Source organism: Mustela nivalis (genome assembly GCF_964662115.1).
Source record: "Mustela nivalis genome assembly, chromosome: 1".
Lineage (NCBI taxonomy): Eukaryota > Metazoa > Chordata > Mammalia > Carnivora > Mustelidae > Mustela > Mustela nivalis.
Window position 1 is genome coordinate 144,964,814 of NC_139020.1, and position 17,811 is coordinate 144,982,624.

Sequence of the window (17,811 nt, forward strand, 5' to 3'; positions counted from 1 at the left end):
GCAGCCAGTCACAAATGAGACTACTCGGTATTCCAAGTATAGCAAGTCCAGAAACAGGCAAAACAAATCTATAATGACAGAAAGCAGAGTAGTATGGTTGCCTCTTGCTTGGGGGCCAGGGGTGCCATGAGGGAAGGTAGATTGGGAAGAAGCACAAGGGATCTTTGGGGGGTATTGGCACTTTCTATTGATCTGGTGATGGTTACACAGGTGTGCATATAAAGGGAAAGTAGTGGAGCTGAACCCGGAGGGTTTGCGCGCTTCAGTGGGTATAAAGTACACTTGAGTCAAGGCCTCTCCCCACATGTCCGCAGCCACGCCTACACAAAACCCCCGGAGGCCCAGACCCAGCTGGGGCCCGGCCCTGCCCGCTCCCGGGAAAGTGCCGGCCCGCCCCACTGTCCGACTGTGTCCCGCCAAGGCGGGGCCGCGGTCTCCCGCGCAGGTCCTGGACGCGTGCGCCCCGCCCCCACGGGCGCCCCGCGACCGCACGCCCGGGCCCGCTCCGCCCCGGCCCCGCCCCCGGCCCGCCCCGGCTCGCCCCGCCCCGCTTATCTGGCCGGTCGGCCGGGGCCCGGGAGGTGGCCGGCGGGCGGGCAGGGGCCGCGCGATGTCGCACGGAGCCGGGCTCGTCCGCACCACGTGCAGCAGCGGCGGCGGCCCGGGGGCCGGCGCGGGACAGCCGAGCGCAAGGCCCTCGGAGGGGCGGCTGGACCCCGTCTACCCCCGCACGTACTCGGCCCTGCTGAAGGTGGCGCAGATGGTAAGAGAGGCCGGGGCGCGGGGCCGGGGTCTCGCGGAGAGGCGGGGCAGGAAGGGGAGCGGGCGGTGGCGCGCGGGGCGGCTGGAGCCGGGCGGAGCCCGCGGGAGCATCGCGCGGCGGGCGGGGCGGGGCACGGCGCCGCTACGGTCAAGTTCGGGGAGGGCTTCCTTCGGAAAGTTGGGTGCGCTGCCCCGGCCCTGGAACTCAGCCGCGACGCCGCCCTCGCTCCCGCGGACGCAGGTCTCCAGGGCCCCAGGCTTTTTCCAGCCAGCCCTCTGCGGGGCCCGGCCCGCTTTCCGACAGAAAGCGCAGACAAAAGTTGCTTTTCCTCTTCCTTCCTCTTCTTTGGGCCGCGCCGCTTCGAACCCGAATCCGGGGTGTTAGTCGCCAGGCGGGGCGCTGAGGCGGCGAAACCCGTCCTTCTCCTCGAGGCCTCCTCTTTCCTCCCAACCGAAGAGAGCAGGGTTGCCCTGCTCTGGGCGCAGTTTCGCAGAGGAGAGGAAGTCCGAAGTTCTCGGTTCCCTGGTGGGGAAACGGAATGGGGATCCTCGGAGACAGCCGTCCTAGACCCCCGACCTCTCAAGTTCAAGGGAGGGTCCGGGTGTTAGGGGGCCGCTGGAAGGCAGAGGATCGATGGGGAAGCTCCGTTTTGAGGAGCCTGTGCACTAGTCCCCCTGCTAACTGTAGAGAGTATCCAACCCTGTATTTACTGTTTTTTCCTGTATATACATACTTACGGTAAAGTTTAATTTACCAGTTAGGCATAATAGGAGATTAACAATGACTAATAATAAAATAGAACAATTATAACTATATGCTGGAATAAAAAGTATGTAAATGTGGTCTCTCACTCTCAAAATGCCTTTTTGTACGAACTCACTCTTGTGCTGATGTGAGATGAAAAAAATGCCTGACGGATGAGATAAAGCATTGTGACATAGCATTAGGCTGCTGTTGATCTTCTGACGAATCAGCAGAGCAGAGGGTCATCTGCTTCTGCTTTATGGTTGACTGTGGGTAATTTAGCAAAATTGCAGATGGGCAGTGCTGGGGAGTCCTCATTTGGGAGAGCCAGAGTCACCCGAATGGGGAGTCACCTATGAAGCCTGGCAGGCTGCAGGTCTGAGCCCTGAGTAGGACAAGCGTGGTGCAGGTGGTGGCCTCCACCAGGGCTGACGTCATCTGGCCTGTTCTCTTGTTCCCCACTCTTTTCTTTCTCCCCATTTTTTTTCTTCTTTAAACACATGTTCATCTTAAACACCTTTCCCATTCGTCTGATGTGTATTGTGAAACTAGGTTGGGCTCTTGGTGAGTCCACTCATTGTAATGTTTGCAGCAAGAATGGTGGTGGGGGAGGTGGTAGTTTTGAAGAGGCGTGTGGAGAAAAGGTGGACATAGGGACAAGGTTACGTAGCCAGAAGCCGGTGTTTCCTATGGCAGGCCAGTCCCAGGATGCTGGACACTGTGAAAGCTTGCCCATGAGTCCAACGCACTTTGTTCTTGTGTGTGTAAAAGGGGCTCTCATTTCCTGCTTAGGCCAGATCTGAAGGGAGGGGTGCTGAGTTCTCTTTTCTCTAAGAAGGGTGTCTAGATGGACCAAAAATTAGGAAGTGTTAGCTATGAACAACAACACATTGTGCTGAGGAGTGTTGGTTTTGAGCCGGGCATTTTTGGACTCACATTAAGACTGCTGATCAGCCAAATAGAGGGGACCAGCCTACCTCTTCATCCTTAAAAGGTGAGCGGGAATGAGACAGACCCTAATGGAGACTGGAAGACATGTCATGAATGAAATAATGAGTTTGGTGGCCAAAAATTAGGATCAGAAGGACCACTTCTTCTGGTCCATGAGTTTCATGGACAAAGGTCATGGGTTTAAGAAGGCTCCATGTTGGTCCATGAGTTTGGTGGGTAAGGTTTGTGGAAAAGAGAAAGCTCCATTTCATTGAAAGTTCCTCTACTAGCCTCTTCGCCTGTGACCCTTATGCTGGGTTGCAGGTGATAGTCACAGGGCCTGTTGTTCCATAGAAGGGAAAAAAGACCTAGGGAATTGCTTCTCCATTGTACCCCTTAAAATCCTCTTCACGGGATTCTAATGCCTTCTTCTTCCCCTGAGGAGGCCCCTGTGGGCAGGCTGGTTTGAGCTGACCCCTTGGAAGTGAACTTGTCCTTGCAGGTTAATCATATAGAGAGACTCTTCAGAGTTGTCTACTTGGGCCTCTTATCTAACTCTTTCCCATTCTCCTCCTCTTCCTCTTCTCTTGGGGCCTGCATGGACATTTGATATTCTTTCATCTTTTTCCTGGAAACATGTGCATAGCCAGGAATTAACCACATTGGGGAAGGGCAGATACAGCTAAAATGGCGCCACCAGTGGGCACTGTATCCATGGGTCTCTGATTTAGACCCCCGCCATCTCATTTGCATCCTGAAAAGGCTGAACTGAATGTCCTAGACTTCCCATTAAGTGTTTTCCTCATGGTCTAATCAGCAGACCTGTCAATATATTACCTTAAATAATTGAAAAGGCTGTTCCCTTTGAGAACAACTTCCTTTCCTTGCTTTGCATCTCTCCTGGGTCCACCAGTACCAGAAAATGAGGAGAGATAACAGAAAGAAAGTGAGTTTCTTAGTGAATGTTAGTACTTGTCACTTTAATGAATCTTTATAATCTTGTGGCTTCAGTAGTTTAGTTTCTTGGGTCTCCCTCTTTAGCCAAGAGACTGTCACACTTGGTGACCCTAAAGGAGCAGGTTTCTTTGTTGTTGTTAATAGCTCTTGTTTTTTGAACCCTATCATTGTTCTTTGTAAGGCACTAGGGAGGCATGCCTGGGTGGCTCAGTCGCTTAGGCATCTGCCTTCCGCTAACCCTAATCCTAACCTGAGCCGCCGGCAGACTCCTAAACCGACAGAGCAACCCAGGCACCCCAAAAGACTACATATTCTATGATTTCACTAATTAACATGGGATGTACAGAACAGGTAAATTTCTAGAGACAGAAAGTTGGGTAGTGGTTGCTCAGGGCTGAGGAGTTTGGGAACAATGGGGAGTGGCTGCTAAGAGGTAGGTGGATGAGGAAAATGTTCTAAAATGGATTGTGGTGATGGTTGCACAACCCTGTGAATATACTAAAAACCATCGGTTTGTACACTTTAAATGTGTGAATTGTATCTCCGTAAAGCAGCTAAAAGGAAATCTAGGGAAGAGTTTGGAGGGGGGACTCTGTGTGGTGGGTGTGGGAGCGCCACAACACAGGAAACTCCCCGGCCATCCTCCCCATCCACTACTAGACAGAGGAATGTCCCCTGCAGACCTCACAGAATCTGAGCCCAGGGGGGTGCCCTGAGGTCCGGAGGGGTCCAGATGGCCCTGTGTGTGACCTTGCCAGCATTCCTCATCAGTGCAGTTGTTCAGCAGACACTTATGAGTGCCATGTTCATCTTTGTTTCTGCGGGAGCAGGGGGCTGTGACAAAGCCCTTACCCTCAGGAAGTCTGTGGTTTCACCGAGGAGACAGATGAGTCCCAAAATTGACTGGTGGGGGAGGTTAAAAAAAGAGTCTGGTTGCCTACACTAGGAAGGAAGGAGAGAGGCTTGAAACCTTCAAGAACGTCACATCTGAGTTGAAACTTGAGAGCTGAGTACAGGTTGGTGAGGTTGGGAGTGCACCCTTACCTCTGGAATGTCTTTATTCAGTATATTTAAGTTGGAGATAAGGGATAGTTTGGGGGTGTTGGAGAAGAAGAGAATACAGCAGGACATGAGGAAGCACTTGGGCAGTCCTGATATCTAGAAGGAGGTGTCATCTCATTTCCTGGGTATCTTCAGTGTTCTCATGTGAGGCACATGGAAGACAGACCCTTTATGCATGTGCAGAGAAACAGAAACTGGTCCATATGGAAGGAAAATCAGATTGTGGTTTCACAAGCAGCAAATATGGAAACTTTTATATGTCCTCCAGAAGTTTCATTTATTTACTCAGCAAATATTTGAGCACCTGTTGTATGCTAGAACATGCTGAAAAGAAGAGTAAATAAGGCAGATCAGTCAAATAGGGGAGATAAACATTAATAAAACGATTATAAATCTGTAACTGTAAATTGGGACAGGAGCTCGGAAAAAGAAGTATTAAGTGTCATAGAGAATTAAATGGAGAGTCTGATCTGTTTGGGTGGTGAGGAAGGGCTTCTCTAAGGAAGGGATATTATATTAGAAGAATGAGGGAACGGCATTTCCTGAAGAAGGAGAAACACAGTGACTCTGCAAGTCTGGAAAAAGGAGTATTGCTGTCGTTGGAGGGCAGGGGACAGAGGTGGAAGTGGTTTGGGTGAGACTGGAGAAAAATGCAAGGGCCAGACCCTTGGGGCCTGCAAGATCACCTCGAGGGTATGGTCCTTCATCTAAGAATACCAGGAAAGCATCCTGTCACCATCCACCCAAGTGGTGGTTTTCAAACCAGGGCTATACCGCCCCCTAGAGGTTATTTTGGAACTTTATGGAAACTTTTGGTTGTGGCAGGGTTTAGGATCATATTATATATATATATACATTTTATTAATTTCAGGATAATAATGAGAGCATTGACAATATTTAGTATCCTAAAGAGATGTTTTATCTGGAAGAAGCTTAAAGGAGCCTGCGCGGGCCAGGTGGAAGCTGAGTGGGGTTGTGAGTCAGGGGAGAGTACACTTAGTTTTCTGGCATGAGAGAGCATTCTAAATACGCTCCAGCAGGCCAGGGCGATTATGAGCTTCACTCTGAAAATTCACAGCCCAGTTCCCAAACAGAATTGGACTGCGGGGATGGGGGGGATCCCAGCCTCTGGAGTAGCTGGGAATGGACTTATGCTTGCAGACTGACCCAGCATAACCCAGAATGGTCCACCCCTCTTTGTTCTACTTTATGTCTCTGTAGCAGGGCAGCAGCAGCTGGGTTCCCAAATGCAGTCTGCACATCCCTGTCCTATTTCCTGGAAGGCAGAGGGTTAAAGGTGTTAAAGGCAGCGAAGAACCTCACTGCCAAGATTCTTTTACTCGTGGCCCAGTCCTAATCCAAGAACAATTTTCCATCAATAGCCAAACAAATAAAAATAATAAAACATAACAAGTTAGGAGCTTTATTCCCAATGACAGAAGTAATGCTTGTTCTTTGTAGAAATTTGGGGAAACATGCGGTACCTGGGTGGCTCGGTCGTTAAGTGTCTGCCTTCGGCTCAGGTCATGGTCCCAAGGTTCTGGGATCAAGCCCCCCATTGGGCTCCCTGCTCAGTGGGAGGCCTGTTTCTTGTTTCTCCCTCTTCCACTCCCCCTGCTTGTGTTTCCTCTCTTGCTCTCTCTCTGTCAAATAAATAAAATCTTAAAAAAAAAAAAAAAAAAAAAGGAAAGAAACTTGGGGAAACACAAAAAAAGCAGACTGTCTGTTTTCCAAGATTAGTCTTTAAAGTAAAATCTTATACCATTTCATAGTAGACATCTATAATTTGGGGTAGTTTCTTTTTCTTTTTTTTTAAACATCTTGCTTATTAGAGAGAGAGAGAGCACGAGCATGGGGGAGAGGCAGAAGGAGAGAGAGAAGCAGGGAGCCCCATGTGTGGCCTGATCCCAGAACCCTGGGATCATGACCTGAGCCGAAGGCAGACACTTAACCAACTGAGCCACCCAGGGGCCCCTGTTTTGTTTCATATAGAAAATTAGAATGACATATATCTATTTTGTAAAATGCCTTTTTTGGGGGGAGGAGCTTAATATGCGATAGATGTTTTCTTGTGCCACTTAATGTTTGTCTGCCATTTGGTTTTTAACAGCATCACTGTAGCCAGTCATGGCTGTACCAAGGTCTGGGTGAACAGCCCCCTCCCCCTTGTTGTGGCCCAGAAATCTTCCAGTTCTGTCCATGTACAAACAAAGCCGCGGTGAACTTCTTGTAGAGAAGTCCTGGTATACACATCCCTAAATCCTTCCTCAGGATAAATGGCAGTGACCTTTCACAGAGATAGAGATGAAGTGTTTTGTGCCCTTCGGAGCCTGGTGACATTAAACAGTGATGTAAACGTTTTAATATCTGGAAATTAATGAGTGTCCCTTTATCATCCAGAAATTTCAAGGAGCCAGAGGTGATGGTAATAGTATTTGAAGTTGTAATAGTGTTTTTGGTGTCTGATGGTTTGGGAAAGGAACAATGCCATTGATGGGCTAGAAGATTCTGTAGTGCTCTTCAATGCACTTGAATCTGAGTAAAGACAACAGCATCTGTATAAATTTGAAGAGTGATGGTACCACAGCTTATTTATTCAGGTTGCAAAGCATGTGCGTTTCTGCACTACTGGCAAGAATTCCCCTCCAGGGCACCCCAAAAACTACCTGCCTCCAGATTGGAAACCAGTGGCTGGAGAAGAGGAAGACACCAGATGGAGGGTCCCCTGGGCTACAGGGGCTGGGGGAGCACAAGTGGGTGCGTGTGTGGTCTCTCATGAGGCAGAAGGGAGTCCCACGGGTGTTTGGGCATTACCGTGGGTATTAAAGACCCTCTAGGGCAATCCTGGGCCTCACTCGGGGACTCCCTGTGGGGATCAGTATGTGTCGTCCAATTTCGGGATCAGGGAAGGGCTCCTCTTTGCTCCCTTCCTCCCAGGCCCTCGCCCTCCCGCCGTGTTCCCAGTGCTTCCTGCTCAGCGCCAGCGCCACTGGACCCTCCATCTGTTTCCTCCCCCTGTCTTCTGCCCTCCCGCGCCAGCCCAGGCGTGCTGCCCATGGAAGCCTCCCTCTGACCCGCCGCCTGCCACATGCTTGCCGCCTTTGTCACCAGTTTGGCTCGGCCGCTCCCTCGCCTGCTGCTCACTCTCCGGCATTCCTCACCAGGGCCTTAGCAACTCCTGGCATCCTGGCAACATCCTGGCGCAGAGCCGGCTAGTGGCTGGCTACTGCTGGCTGCTGGTGGCTGGGCAGCCCCAGGGACTTTTCGGAAAGAAAGGAGAATGGGAGGGATTCTCTCCCCACCCTATCCCAGCTCCCAGGCAGAAATCGCAATCAGAACCTAGAAGCTGCTCAGCCTCCTACAGAAAAAGAAGTTCACCTGGTTTGTGTTTTAATCAGCACCGATCTGATTGGAACATGGCCCTTCCTTTCCCCAGAGCGGCCATACTTTTTTTTTTCCTTACTTCGGACAGGTAAAAGGATAGATGGGTTGACAGAGAAGGAGAAATTGTCTGTAAAGCACTCTCCACGTATTCCCCACAGAAAGGATTGCTGTGAAAGATGGGAAGGGTATCATCCTGAGTTTTAAAGATGGAGAAGATACAGTTCCTTAAGAAGGGGATGGGAAGGAGGAAATAAAGGAGAAATGAATCACATCTTCCAGGTGCAGAGTAAATTGGAACTTTCTGGAAAGCATCGAGAATTACTAACTACCCTGTGACCGCAGCGTGGTTTTATTCACTTTGTTTTCTGGGTTTTCTTTATTCCCCTAAGACGGCGGCCACAGTGCTAGTGATTGTGAAGAAGTCTTTTTCCAACTTTTCCTCTCAAGTGATAAAAGTGATACTTCAATAATAATCATAGAGTTGATCACTCACTGAGTTCTTGTTGGGCCAGGTGTTCTACACGTGTTACCTCATTTAATCCCCCCATGATAAGTCAGTTCTGTCGTTACCTGCATTTTATAGATGAGGAAACAGAGGCAGGGAGGTTTGATAACTTGCCCGAAGTCACAGCTGTAAAGAATGAGGCTGGGTTTTGAACCAGCCAGCTTGCGTCAGATCTTGAGCTCATGAAAGGACAATTTGGGGTCATTTCATTCTCTTTGCCAATACCCTATGAGTATTTTCCCATGTCATTAAGCCTTATTTGAAAATGATGGGATACGTGCCATTGGTTGTATCTTAACTGATCCCGTCGGCTCCGCGTTGGTGGATAGGCTGTGGCAGATCTGAAGGGAGGGGCTATGAGACTCGACAGCAGGTGCCAGTGGCAATTTCACCCTTTGCCAGAGATGAAATCAGCCAGAGTAGGGAAAACCCCTCACTGGGGTATTGAATAGTATGTGTATAGTATTTCAGAAAGCATATTAACATGTCACACATAGGGCTGCTGGAACGCTTGAGAGGAAACCATCACTATTATCCTTGTTTGTAAGTCACAAGTGCCTCCTGGAAGGGTTGGGACCAGAGAGGGGAGCTAAGGTTTGTGTATTTGCTGTAGTATGTCTGGCAATTTCCCATGCAGTTTCCCTTGGTTTCACCCTTTCAGTGACCCTAGATTATTTATCTTCCCCTTCTTTTGGTTGAATAGAGGCTGAGAGGTGTTGTAACTTGCCCAAGTTTCAAATATTCATTTAATTCTGGAGCCAGCATTTGAAGCCAGGTGTGGGCAAGGCCTAGTCTTTTGCCACTGTGGTATGCCATCCATTCAGGTAGGGTAAGCAGGCTCCCAGTCTAGTCCAGGGTGACAGATGCACCCCAGGGTGACCCCCAGTGAGTCACAACCCTGTGTAATCCATCCTCTTGAGTGTGGATGGGCCCTGGGACTTGCCTCTAGCTGACAGAATACAGCAGAGCTGACGGGATGCCATCCCCATGGCTATGTCAAGTCATATGCCAAGGTGAATGGATGTTGCCGATGCAGTTAAAGTCCCATATCTGTTGATTCTGAGTTAATCAAAAGGAGATTGTCTCCAAGGGAGCCTGATTTACTCATGTGGAAGTCCTTAAAAGAAGTACTGGAAGGGGGGGTTCACCTGGGTGGCTCAGTCAGTTAAGCATCTGCCTTCGGCTTAGTTTATGATCCTAGGGTCCTGGGATTGAGTCCACACCAGGCTTTCTGTTCAGCCGAGAGCCTGCCTCTCCCTCTCCCTCTGCCCCTGCCCACCACCCCCACCCCCTGCTCCTGCTATCTCAAATAAGTAAACAGAAATCTTTAAAAAAAAGAAGAAGAAGAAGAAGGAGGAGGTACTGGGTCCTTCTCAAGAAGGAGGTTCTCCTGCTGGCCCTGAGAAGTCATCTGCTTTGGGAGTGGGGCAAGGGGCCAGGCAGAGGCCCATGTGGCAAGCATCCATGAGTTGTGTCTAGAAGCTGAGAGCAGCCCTCAGCTGATGGCCAGAAAAACAGACCTGAGTCCTACAGCTTAAGGAACTAAAATCTGCCATCAACCACGTGGCCTTGGAAGAGGCCCCCCAAGCCTCAGATAAAGCCCCAGGCTGGCCAATATCTTGCTGCAGCTTTGTGAGACCTAGTGCAGAAGACTCCCACCTGGGGCTCCTGGCCAGTGGAAGCGGTGACAGGATAAATAAATGTTCTAAGCTATTTAGTTTGTGGTCATTTGGTACACAGCTGTAGATAACTCCTGCACTCACAGAAGCCTCTCCTGTGTCTGCTCCTTGTCAGGGATGATGAGGCAACAGCAGTGCCATCCTTATAACAGTAATGACCATATTATTTTTATATGAGCTATGATCATACGTCACTGAATTCCTGGGCAGTGAATCTGTTGAGCCCTTGCTGTGGGCATTGTGCTGCCTGCATGATCTGCAAGAACTCCACTTGTCATTATAGCATTTCTAGGAGGTGTCCATATTCCCATTTTACAGATGTGGGGCGAGGGGGCCTTCTCTGCAGCCTTTAGGCTTGTTAAAACTGCCTCCCCAGCAGTCCTCTTTTCTTCCATGGTCCCTTCCAGAGCTATTCTAAAAAATAAAATTCCTGATCCAAAAAGAAGGTATGACTGTGTAATTTCTCAAATTATGTTTATTTTTTAAAAACAGATAACATGATCAGGGTGCCTGGGTGGCTCAGTCGGTTAGGCGTCCAACTCTTGATCTCGGTTCAGGTCATGATCTCAGGGTCATGGGACTGAGCCTTGCATCAGGCTGCACACTCAGCTGGGAGTCTGCTTGAGATTCTCTCTGCCTCTGTCCCACCCCTCACCAACTCACTCTCTTTCTCTCTCTCTCAAATAAGTACGTCAGTCTTAAAAAAGAAACAGATAACAAGATCAAGATTTTAAAAGTATAAAAACTCCAGTTTCTGCTCTCCCTCCCTGGAGGCCACCAGTGATACCAGTTTCTTGTATATCCTTCAGGAATTATCTTGTGCTTCTCTGTGTCTGTGTGTGTGTCTGTGCATGCATGTGTGTCTCTTCTCTCACCCCCGATGGGAGCATACTTAAACTCGCTGTTCTGTACTTTTGTTACTTAGCTTTCCATCTTGGAGCTAATTCCACGTCCATTCATAAAGAGTTCTCATTCTCTGTAACAGCTGCATTGCCTTGCAGAGAATGGATTTACCATCATTTATTGAATTAGTCCCCACTGACAGCACTTGGGTTATTTCCAATCTTTTGTTCGCTCAGTGCTGTGGCAGATAGCCTTGTACGTAACACAGTGTGGTACATGTACGGGAATATCAGAAGAAGTCCCTAAAATAGAATTCCTGGACCAAATGTGGCCCGTTCTTGGAAGTCTTTCGTCTGTCCCCAAAATCAGCATGACAGACCTTACCTTGTGATCTTCTCCTCCAGGCCGTCAGGCGTCTTCCACATCCATTGACATTGGGAAAGACTGCTTAGTGTTTGGTGTTCAGAGTTCCACTTAGCATTAAGATATTAAGAATTGGGAAAGTTTAGGGAACAAGAAAATTGTGTGACCAGCATTTTTCTTAGAATTTCCCAACATTCATCACAGGGAGTGTTGAAGTCCGCTTCCGTAGAGTAGAGCTAGAGATGTTCTTGTGCATTTGGTTGGTTCTGAGTGAGGGAGGCAGGCAGGGGCAGGAGAAGGAGCCAGACAAAGATGGGTTTTATAAGTCTAAGCATCTCAGCTGATGCTTAGACTTATAAATTAGCTGATGTTAATTTTCCAGGGTTCTCTGGAAAGTGAGTGCAGCTTGATGTTTCAGGGATCTCTGGAAAGTAAGTGCACCCTAGAGATTCTCCTGTTTTGAGGCCGGGGAGCTGGGCCTTTGTATCCTTTATTGACTACGGACCTGGGGTGGTGGGGAGTAGATGAACCTCTGAGCCAGACCACTGCCCCTGTCTGAGGGGGAATCATTAGTGCACGTGGGCGGGGTTAGCAGCAGCGCCCCCTGCAGTGCCTGGGCAGTGGTGCACCGACCTGGTTAAACGGAGCCTTTGGAATTGCTTCGAGTCATTCTGATCTCTTCTGAGGCTCTGAGCTGATGCAGTCTGGGGCCAGCTGACTGCAGACTGCTTCCACCCGCAAAACTGGCTTATCAGTATTCTTGCCCCAGGCCCCCTCTGGATCTGCAGTGCCAGGCTGCTCAGCCTTCCAGACTTCTGATGTTACTTTTTGAGGTCCACTTAAATAGTCCTGTTATTTTTTGTCATTTCCTATTTGAAACAAGAGGAGAGGAAAACAAATCAACGTGTACTGGATGAAAAATAAACTCAATAGGGAGCAGAAGTATTTCTGTAACCTTTTAGAAGGGAATGATAAGCAATGTCACTGCCATCATACTATAGTTAACTTGATTATATCTGTTTTAACTCCTTGGGAAAACTTAAGAACAGAACCACAGGAATTTTTCCTGGAGAAAAGCAATCTGATTTCAGAGCTGGGGACTCTTTGACATACTGTTGTGAGTTTCACGTGGAAAAGGTAAAAGAGGCCCCTCTAACCTTTGTATTGATGTGACCTGGTTTTACGAGGGTTCCTTAAATATTACCATTACTGAGCAGTACATCCTGTTTATTGACCGCCGCTTAAGTCAGAGATAAAAAATCTCTGCCACATAACATACATTCCCCTGGATCTAACGGGGTCTCCTTGCTGACCTACTCTCACAATTTGTGGTAACATCTGTCCCCCATTTAGAGATGTGATTGCTACTTCAACATACAGTTGCTTGCTGTGATTTAGGGATGAAAAATTACTTTCTAGTTTAGTGGGTTGAAAGACGGCCCCCAAAATATAGGTCTGCGTCCTTACCCTTGGAACCTATGAACATGACCTTTTTTGGAACAAGGGTATTTTCAGATGTAATGAAGTTCAGGGTCTTGAAATCATTTATCCAAGTGTACCTGTGAGATCCCTAAGTCCAATGACAAGTGTTTTTAGAAGAGACACACAAAGGAGAAGGGGATGGGGACTTTTGGCTTTGAAACCCTCTCCTACCTTCCCCAGGTGTAATAGGAAACCAGCCCCCCATACTGGGAGGGCAAGCAGAGCTGAGGAAGGAGGCACATTTAATAAACAAAGGGAACTTAGATACAAGGCTTTTCTTGGGCAGCAGCAAGATGAGTCAATTCTGTACCTGCCCAACAAACCTTAAAGTTTACACCAAGACCTTAACTGGGTTCAGTCACATATATGGTCCAGATGTTCTCAACATTGCCTCACTGTCTCAAGGCTGTGTCCTTGGAGCAGCCTCTAGGAATGGGAAGGGTCAGTGGAACCCACATTCCAAGGACAGGGAAGGGGCAAGGACCTCTGAGTGCCGAGGTCCAGCTTACAGGTCAACTCGTGGTCACATTGGTTTGATGACCTTCTCCAACAGTGACATGAAGATGTGGCAGAGATTGCTGTGATGTGGCCATGAACCCAAGGGTGCATGGCAGCCACCGGAGGCTGGAAGAAGCAATGAAAGGATTCTCCCTAGAGTCCCCAGGGAGAACTAGGTCCTGCCGCCACCTTGGTTTAAGCCCGATGATACTGATTTCTGGGTCTGATTTACAGACTTGTGAAAGAATAAATTTCTGTTTTTCTAAGCCACCAAGTTGATAGTAATTTTTTACAGCAACCACAGGAAACTAGTACAGCCAGTTCAAGACTTTCCACTGTGGTTAAATTCTAACAATCCTTAGCAGCGTAGACTGTAGACTTTTACTATTTTCTCCGTGTAGAGGCATTGCTTGCTTCTAGGAACAGTGTTTCAGAGAAGAGATGGCCATCCCCTGACACTCTGGATGGCAATTACATCTCAATCTTCTTTATTTTGGTACATCTTTTTCCTTAATAGCTTATTCAAAAAGAGAAGCAGTCCTTGAATTTCTGCTGAGCAAAGCAGGACCATAAAGATAGAGCAAACATGAAGAGAGCATTGGAGAGTCATTCTCAGATGCAGAGTAGAGACAAAAGATGAAAAGTACATTCCAAAGAACTGCTTTTGGCTTTCTTCGGGCATCGAATGAAATGTCCCCAATTCCCCCAAACCATTAGATTGCCAAGTAAATTTTATAGCATTCCAGTAGAACTTTTAAAGATAAGATATTGCAGCCCCAAAATATGTCGTCTTTTTTTTTTTTTTTAAAGATTTTATTTATTTATTTTACAGAGAGAGAGAGACTGTGAGAGAGGGAACACAAGCAGGGGGAGTGGGAGAGGGTGAGGCAGGCCTCCTGCCGAGCCCTATGTGGGACTCAATCCGGGACCCTGGGACCATGATCTGAACCAAAGGCAGATGCCTAACGACTGAGCCACCCAGGTGCCCCCAAAATATGTCTTAAGGTGATTGAGTTAGCCCTGCTTGTGAAATAGTTGCAATTTTTTAAAAAATGTCTGTAGGGGCTCGGTTGGCTAAGCATCTGCCTTTGGCTCAGGTCATGATTCCCGGGTCCTGGGATGGAGTCCCACATTGGGCTCCCTGCTCCGTGGGGAACCAACTTCTCCCTCTGCCTCTTCTGCGCCTCCTGCTTGTGTTCCCTCTCTCTTTCTCTCAAATAAAATAAAAATTTTAAAAATATATAAAAATTAAAAAAAAATACTTGGAGATGTGCCCTGTGACTTAAATCTCTAATTATAAATACGTTTATACTTTTAATTTATAAATAATTCCAGATTTACAGAAACTTTGCAGGAACAGTTCAAAGAATTCTCCATATATCCTTCCCTGCAGATTCTCAACTATTAACCTTTTAACACACTTGTCTAATAATCATTTTGCATATATATGTATATATTATTTTTTCCTTGAATCAGTTGAGAGTAAGCTGCAGACGTCATGCTCTTTTGTCCAGGAATACTCCAGTATGCATTTCCTACCAGCCCTATTATCTCTCCCACCAGCCTTATTTGGATTTCGCCAGTTGACCCACTGATGTCCTTTTTCTCCTCTAGGGTCCCGTCCTGGATCATGAGTTATATTCATTTGTCCTGTGTCCTTAATCTCCTTTAAGCCTGACGAGTCCTTTTTGTTTTTCGTGACCTTGACATTTCCAAAGAATCCAGGACAGAGCCACTCCATCACTGGACATTAAAGTTACTTTGGAGGGCAGTGTTTTTTATAGCCACGGTTGATGCAAAGGAAGAAGGGGAAGAAAACACGTCTGGATCCTGACATACACCTTATCTCAATTTTTATGCTTACGAGACCCTTTTGTAAACTTCCTTTCTGAAGTTAGTTGTTTATATGGAGCTTAACTGCCTGTCCTAGTCAAAAAACAACAACGATGACAAAAAGACAAAAAAGAAAGACTTAGCTCACATGTCACATCCTTGGGACAATGGCTAAATTTTCCTGAGGGCTCGTCACCTACCATTTCCCATTCTATGAACTTGACAGGAATGACCTCACTTAATCTTCCTGACCTTCCCCTATAATTTAGATACTACTGTTTTTCATATTTCATTGCAAGCATCGGAATTCACTGTAATTGTGCAGTCAGGTACTGTGGTACAGGGTTCAGTGTGGTGACAGATATTTAGCTGTTCACCCCAAGCTCACGCTCCCTCTTTTGCAGTGTGGGCTGGTTCCTGATGGACAGTTGTATAGGCAGACATTTCCTGCCGGCTTTGTCCCCGTGGCTCTGCCGCTAGTTCTCGCCAGTGGAATCCGAGTAGAAGAGGTATTTGTCGCTTCCTGCTGGAGGCTTTTAAGGGGCAGGATTCTCTACTTTTTCCTTTTCTGTCAGCTATACGTGGAGGCTCCAAGGCCCTAGTTCTCATATTTTACAGATCAGGAAACAGAAACAAATCTAAGGGTAGAGACTGCCTGCTTTCCTACTAGACCACTCCCTGTCCTGCCCGAGAGGCCTTCTCCAGTGCCCTCCTCTGAAGTCATCCCCCTAACACCACCCTAACCCCACCACCCTGTCATTTTCCCCAGTCTTGATTCCTTCACAACAGTTCTTTTTTTTTTTCTTTAAGATTTTATTTGAGAGAGGGAGAGAGATAGTGAGAGAGAGCAAGAGCAGGGGGAGAGGGAGAGAGCAGACTCTCCACTGAGCAAGGAGCCTGATGTGGGGCTCCATCTCAGGACCTGAGTGAAGGCAGATGCCCAACCAACTGAGCCACCCAGGTGCCCAGTTTTGTTTTGTTTTTAATGAGTGAAAGTATATTTTCTTGCCAAAGCCCCTGGTAATAGCCCTCCTTTCAAAAAAGTCAGGCCACGTGAAACCTGGATCTTCTCAGATGGTGTGGTAATGCCATGTAGGGAGGTGCCTGTGAGAGGCTGGGGGTGGGCCCCGCTCTGGGAAGGGCCCCTGTGCCAGGCCTTGAAGCACTGCGTGCCCACAGCACTAACTTCAGGCCAGGATGTTGGTGGGGGGTCTCCCTGCGGAGGGAGGAGAGGATGAGGAAGATACAGATGAGACCCCAGTAGGGAGAGACTAGGATGCCCAGCCTGGAGTTTCTGGTAAAGTGACATTCGCTGCCCTGGCTGCTGGTGTGAGAGCACCTCTCTTTCCTATTTAGTTGACTTGACAAGTTTCCACTGACTCACACTGTGAAAACAGCGGGTTGCTGTGCCAGAGCAAACAGAGACAAGCCTAGGGATGAGGGAAGTGTCTGTCAGTGTGTCAAGCTGTCAGGACAGGATTCCGAATTTAACACGATGCTGGCAGATGCTGAATAGTGGCATTACAGAATTGGAGTAAAGGCTAAACAAATCCAGTGCCAGATGTGGCGAGCTTGCTTTTGGATTTCTATTTCTGGCTCAGGCGCTAACCCTAGGGTGGGGTCCTGGTCGTGGCCCTTTGGCTGGCAGGGCGCTATTTCCTGGGACTTCATCAGACATGCCTGTTGTGAGGCTCCAGTGATGAACAGGGCAGGTCCATGTCTCCCCTGTGGGCACAAAATCCAGACCCTGAACAGGTGTCAGGTTTCATTACCTCTGAGGCACGGCTAAGAAAAAAAGAAAATGATAATTCGATGACACTTCTTTTATTGGAATTTTTATTTTATGCTCATTGGAAGAGTTCTCTTAATTTTATTATTTATTTATTTATTTATTTATTTGAGGGAAGAGAGAGGGGAGGGGAGAGAAGGGGAGAGGAGGGGCAGAAGGAGAAGAAGAGGGAAAATCTTAAGTAGGCTCCATGCCCAGTGTGGAGTGTGATGGGAGGTGGGGTGCTTGATCTCAGGGAGCCGAAATCAGGAGTTGGACACTTCACTAACTGAACCAAAAGGCACCCCTTGAAGAGACTTAATTAAATCGGAGTTTTATATACTCTTAGGAAAACATAAAAAGAAAAACTGATGAAGGAAAATAAATTGCTTAAGATATTCCTTCAATCTTTTTTACCGTCAGAGCCCTCCTCTTCTAAATTCCTTTTTTTTTTTTAAAGTATTTTTACACACCCTGTTGTCCTTTGTGCCATCAAGAGTGAGAGCAGTGGAGCATTCCTTAGAAGAGTTCATAAAAGAGCTGAAAGCCGTTGGTGGTGGGCTCACAGGCTTTCTTTGACTCCCGCTCTGGCAATGATACCGAACATGCCTGATTCCCCATCCCGCTGTCTCAGCTCCACAAACCGTTGGTTCTCAGCGCTTTAAGGTGTGCGCCACTCGTGTCTCTGGAATGTTCTTCCATGCTGCTGACACCTTTCTGAAGTTTTGATGCCAGCATATGGCACAGGGCAGGGAAAGATAACTACTCCACAGCGACGGTCTGGTCGGCCAACGGCATTTGTAAGTTATAGCCCTGACTCCAGGGAAGTAAAAATGAGCAAGGTGGAGCATCTCTGAATGAGTCAGGTGTGGTTAGTGTCAGGGTGGTGAGTGTCATGGAGGCGGAAGGAGGGGATGCTGTGAGCACAGGTAACAGGGGTCCTCCCTAGTCCATAAGTCAGACTTGTCTAGGGAAGGAACCTCCCCTGAGTATGGGAAGG

The 17,811-nt window shown here is 47.9% G+C and overlaps 1 protein-coding gene across 2 annotated transcripts in view; it reads left to right on the forward strand.

Annotated features, from left to right (window-relative positions):
- Positions 1–393: 393 nt before the first annotated feature.
- CMTM7 (CKLF like MARVEL transmembrane domain containing 7) overlaps positions 394–17,811 on the forward strand; it is a 56,902-nt gene continuing 39,484 nt past the window's right edge. Inside the window, exon 1 of one of the 2 annotated variants that reach the window (XM_082724250.1) lies at positions 394–763. In XM_082724250.1, coding sequence (XP_082580376.1) covers positions 611–763 — 153 coding nt within the window. In that variant the 5' untranslated portion in view covers positions 394–610. The remainder of the gene's footprint in view (positions 764–17,811) is intronic. The other variant, XR_014309928.1, reaches the window with a different exon arrangement.